The following is a 4938-nucleotide window of genomic DNA, read 5'->3' on the forward strand; positions in this document are numbered from 1 at the left end:
CTAGCTGTAAATAAAAAGAGAGAGGCAACAGGGCATTCACATTCACCGCCCTCTATGTATGAGTATGATACATTGATCGATCGCAAACAAACAAACAACACAAAATCATTGCTGGCGAGAGGCAGGATTTGATATCCAACTTATGCACCCCCTCCTCGCTCAGACTAGACAACGCGGGACGCCTGACCGCTGCTTGCGCACACTCAACAGTCAGTTCAACGACAGAGTGCAAGTTTTGGGCTCCTCGTCTCTTCTGACTGGTTATTTTCACCCGGACCGGAGGTGCGCATAAAAACAAAACGCTCGAGACGACGGACCTTGCACACGTATCATGCAGCAGGGACTGCGACCCGCGCGGTGCAATCATGTCACGAATGATTGATCGGCCCGTTCGCCCCCCCAGAAAAAAAGATCCTACGAGCACGCGAAATCGCATTGCCTGGGCGCGGGTACGAACGGGCGCAACAGCCAACATGGCGTGGAGGTGCACGAAGCGTGAAGGGAACCTGCGTGACCGAGAAGTGACACACGTGCCATAGCGGTGCGACCGTGTGTTGAGGTCTGGACCCTGGCGTAGGGGAGCGGCCGCCGACTTCCTCCGCCTGAGATATTTCTTTAGTTTACCTTGTCTGCCATGTTGCTACTCCGGCTCCTATAAAAACTAGTAAGTCGGGAAGCGCTCAGAAGGAAGGAGCCGCTATACTTAACCGCCCGAGCACATACCTCCCGGCCAAGGACGGACAGAGAGGGAGCAGAACTCGACCAACAATGGAGTCCCGCGCCTCCTCGCCGGTCCTGCTCGGCCTCCTGCTGCTCTCGCTCTTCTCAGGTGTGTGCTCTGCGCGGTTATCCTCCTTGCTTCGTTCTGCTATAGTATAAGAGTTTCTTCTCTTCTTTCTCGCGCCGCTCTGCCTCTGCCCTCCGCGGACGCCGCCATTGCCGTCCATCAGCCGGGTGAACAGCTCTGTGTACTCTCTCCGCCTCCGTCCGTCACCGCGGCAGATTTGCCTGTCGAATTCAGTAGAGTACGCGATTTGTTGCTCGTCTTCCAACTCCCTGTCCGTAGTGCCGTTTCCAAGAGTGCCTGCGTGAGGTGAGGGTCGACGGAGCGGTCGCACACGTGCCCGAGCGGCGCGACCGTGTGCTGCGGGAGGTCTGGACTCCGCTGTAGGCCAGCGGGCGCCCACTGCCGCCCAAATATTCCTTCAGTTTACCTTCTCTGACCACATTGGTATCTGTGGTTAGACACGGACACCACCGCTCCTATAAAAAAACTTGGGAAGGCCAGGGGTCGATCCCGAAGGAAGGAGCACGAACGTAACCGCCCAGCCCAGAGGCCCCAGACCTCATATATCGGCCAAGGCCAGGGGCCGAGAGCAGAGCATACAGCAGAGAACGAGACAAACAATGGAGCATCGCGTCTCGTCGTCGTCGTCGCTCCGGCTCTGCTGCGTCCTGCTGCTCTCGCTCTTCTCAGGTGTGTGCTCTGCTCCCCCCTCCTTGCTTCCTTCTCTCGTTGCTCGTGCTGCATCTCCGCCTCCGCCGACGCCGCCATTGCTGTCCATCAATCGGGTGGAGCGCTATGCTATTCTCTCCACGCTTCTTCCATCTCCAACGCTTGCCCGTCCAATTCTACACACGATCAGTTGTTCGTGCCCGGTGCTCCAGTCCGTGGTGCCGTTCTCCAAGAGTTTCAAGCCTGTTTTTGCCACAATTCCGGGGCTGTCCGGTTCCGGTACATGGAGAGAACCATAATCAAGCTATGATGAAGCAGAGAGCATGGAGATCTCAGATCCAGGGAGCCTGCCTTAGAATTGCTCTCCCAATAACTGTAGCTCGTCATTGTCGTAAGAGTTAATTTAGCCGCCTCGCTTTGTCAGCTTTGATGCGCGCGCATGTGAGTCCATCTTGAAGTTTCCCGCGTCATCAGAAGACTTATTTTATTCATTGCTCGAACCAATATACTTTTTCTTTGCGCACTCTGAAACCAATACACTTGCGAATTCACCCTTCTTCTCTGCTACTCACCTGACCGCAACTGCATACATCACCAGCTGGATATCAGTTGGAGTATAGTAGGATGTCTATTTTCGACCGATTATTTTGCGCAAGTTGATCCCGAAAGAGACTGCCGACCTAAAGCATTCGGTGGCTATATCTGAAAAGTGAAATTCGATTTCAAAAATGTTTTTTTCTCCTTTTCAAACAAGATATTTTCGAAACAATGGCAGCAGTTGATTGATCCTCGCACTGTTAACCTCGCCGTGCCTTTCCGCAGTGGGCACAGTGTCGGCGCAGCAAAAGTTCGGCATCAACTACGGGCAGATCGCCAACAACCTGCCGGACCCGACGCAGGTGGCGAGCCTGCTGCGGTCCATGAACGTCAACAGGGTGAAGCTCTACGACGCGGACCCCAAGGTGCTCACGGCGTTCGCCAACACGGGCGTGGAGTTCATCATCTCCGTGGGCAATGAGAACCTGCAGACCATGGCCAGCAGCCCCGGCGCGGCGCGGCAGTGGGTCGCGCAGCACGTGCAGCCCTTCATCCCGGCCACACGCATCACCGGCATCATCGTCGGCAACGAGGTGCTGGGCAACAACGACACCACCATGGCGGCCAGCCTCGTGCCGGCCATGCAGGCGGTCTACGACGCGCTCGCCGCGCTCGGGCTCAGCGGCCAGGTGACGGTCTCGTCGGCGCACTCGGTGAACGTGCTCGCCAGCAGCTTCCCGCCGTCGTCCGGCACGTTCCAGGAGGGCGTGGCGCAGTACGTGAAGCCGCTGCTCGACTTCCACAGCAAGACGGGCTCCCCGTTCCTCATCAACGCCTACCCCTTCTTCGCCTACAAGGGGAGCCCCGGGAGCGTGTCGCTGCCGTACGTGCTGTTCCAGCCCAACGCCGGCGTGCGCGACGGCGGCCTCGTCTACGACAACATGCTGTACGCGCAGATCGACGCGGTGTACGCGGCCATGAAGGCCATGGGGCACACGGACATCGGTGTGCGGATCTCGGAGACGGGGTGGCCGTCCAAGGGGGACGAGGACGAGGTGGGCGCCACCGCGCAGAACGCCGCGGCCTACAACGGCAACCTCATGCAGCGGATCGCCAGGGGCCAGGGCACGCCGCTCAAGCCCAACGTGCCCATCGACGTGTTCGTGTTCGCGCTCTTCAACGAGAACATGAAGCCCGGGCCGGCGTCAGAAAGAAACTACGGGCTGTTCTACCCCAACGGGTCGCCGGTGTACGCGATCAACGCCGGCACCGCCGGCTCCGGCTCCAGCTCCGGCGACGGCGGGGGTTCGTCGGTGGGGAGGTTCGACCCGTACTCGTCGCAGTCCATGTTCTCGTCCGCGTCCAGATTGGCGGTAAGAAGAACGTTATCTTCTTTGACGCTACTGCTGGTATTGCCCGTGCTGTCAGCATTGGCATGCTGATTGATTAAATTAAACTAGTGATTCATCACCATTCATTGTATACGGAAGCATGTAAATCAGTTATGGGGCAGGCCGAGATTCGGAAATTCGGCACGATGGCGATGTCTGTCCCGGAAAGTTTTTCCTTTCTCTGATTATTCCCGTCCCAATGATCTCGAGAGGGAAGGGCACGGGCCTGCCAAGATGTGGAGACAACCCAACCCCAAAGGGACGGCGATGGATGGACGGGCGGGCGGGCATCGCAGAAAGCGCGGCAATTCTTAGAGTGTTTGACTGGAGAAACATGCTAGCACTTAGGCGGGAAAGAAATCGTGTTAGGGAATGTCAAAGTTAGCAAAGCAATTTAACGTCGAGGTCTCGTCCTGTCGCCGAACAACACGAGGGAAAGCTCTACTAACTCGTAATCTGAATGAAATTGCACGCCTAATCTTGTAGGAGCACCCTTTTTTCTCCCCTTTGGCTTGCAGATAACGTTAGCGACGGCGGTGGGTGTCATGCTCGCCGCATTATTCCTCCGAGCTTCCTCCACACGTACCACCACCACCACCACCACCGCACGAATGATTGGGGCTCCCTTCCGGCTAACGCATCGTCCAGCGCCTCTGAGTTGTCTTGGCCGCTCCCGCTCATCATCAGACTCAGGCAAAACGATAAACATTTTTTTGCTGACAAAGAGGGGCATATAAACTCAATAGCTCGCCTCAGGCTCGTGCCCCTGACACGGTAGTTTAAGCCTGGTACCAAATCGTGGCGAGAAAGTGGCCAGACGAAAACCACAGCACAGCAGCGGCGGGTTCGGGGCGTGTTGCCCCCATGTCTGGTTAGGTAACAGGTCACGCAACGCAAGCAAGCCTCGAGGCCCCGGTGCGCCATGTGCCCATGTGGAGTGACCCATCCTGTTGAGCGGCGTGCTCGGCTACAGGGACCGCTGGTTCCCTGTTTGTTGAGAGCCATCGCTGGCCTGATGGGTCTGACCACCGGTACGCGCGCAATTATGCGCCGCGCATGCGCTACGATGGTAGCTAACCAGCACACCGAGAGATTTGGCTGACGGCTCCGCCCAAACCACCGCGCACTCCACCGATCGGTCCAGAGGCGTCGGGGCGTTGGCCCCCTGCAAGAAGCCAACGATGGAGACTAGAGACGGTTCAGATAGAGATGGGGGCCGGTATCGTCCTCGTCTGGCTGCGGCACGCTTGTCTATCCTGCCGATCGAGCGAGTTGTTGACCGCCCGCCCGCTCGCTCGCTCGATCACCACCCGGTGCTCATGTCATGCAGCGTGGGCGTGTAGCGCGCCATTGGCATCCATTTCAGAGCTCAGAGCCAACCGACTCCTGTTCGGCCGTTCGAGATCTCGTGTCATCCATGGCTTGTTGCTGATACTGATCATGCGAACATGGTGGCCTGTGGAATATCTAGCCCTTTTGCTGGATATCTTTTTCTAGTTCTCAAGTCGGTACTGACTGCTCCAGCCTCCGTGTATGTGAGCAGTGTGCGAGTCT

The 4938-nt window shown here is 57.4% G+C and overlaps 1 protein-coding gene across 2 annotated transcripts; it reads left to right on the top strand.

The window, feature by feature from the left end:
- The first annotated feature begins 673 nt into the window (after positions 1 to 673).
- On the top strand, positions 674 to 3798 carry LOC119277682 (glucan endo-1,3-beta-glucosidase 14-like). 2 transcript variants are annotated; one of them, XM_037558985.1, is made up of 2 exons: positions 674 to 829; positions 2279 to 3798. In XM_037558985.1, the coding sequence occupies exons 1-2, from the start codon at positions 769 to 771 to the stop codon at positions 3433 to 3435; spliced, it is 1218 nt and encodes a 405-aa protein (XP_037414882.1). In that variant the 5' UTR covers positions 674 to 768; the 3' UTR covers positions 3436 to 3798. The 2 variants fall into 2 exon arrangements, with proteins under 2 accessions (XP_037414882.1, XP_037414881.1); XM_037558984.1 differs by lacking the exon at positions 674 to 829 and adding an exon at positions 860 to 1477.
- Positions 3799 to 4938: the final 1140 nt, after the last annotated feature.

The sequence above is a fragment of the Triticum dicoccoides genome, chromosome 3B, assembly GCF_002162155.2.
Source record: "Triticum dicoccoides isolate Atlit2015 ecotype Zavitan chromosome 3B, WEW_v2.0, whole genome shotgun sequence".
Taxonomy (NCBI): domain Eukaryota; kingdom Viridiplantae; phylum Streptophyta; class Magnoliopsida; order Poales; family Poaceae; genus Triticum; species Triticum dicoccoides.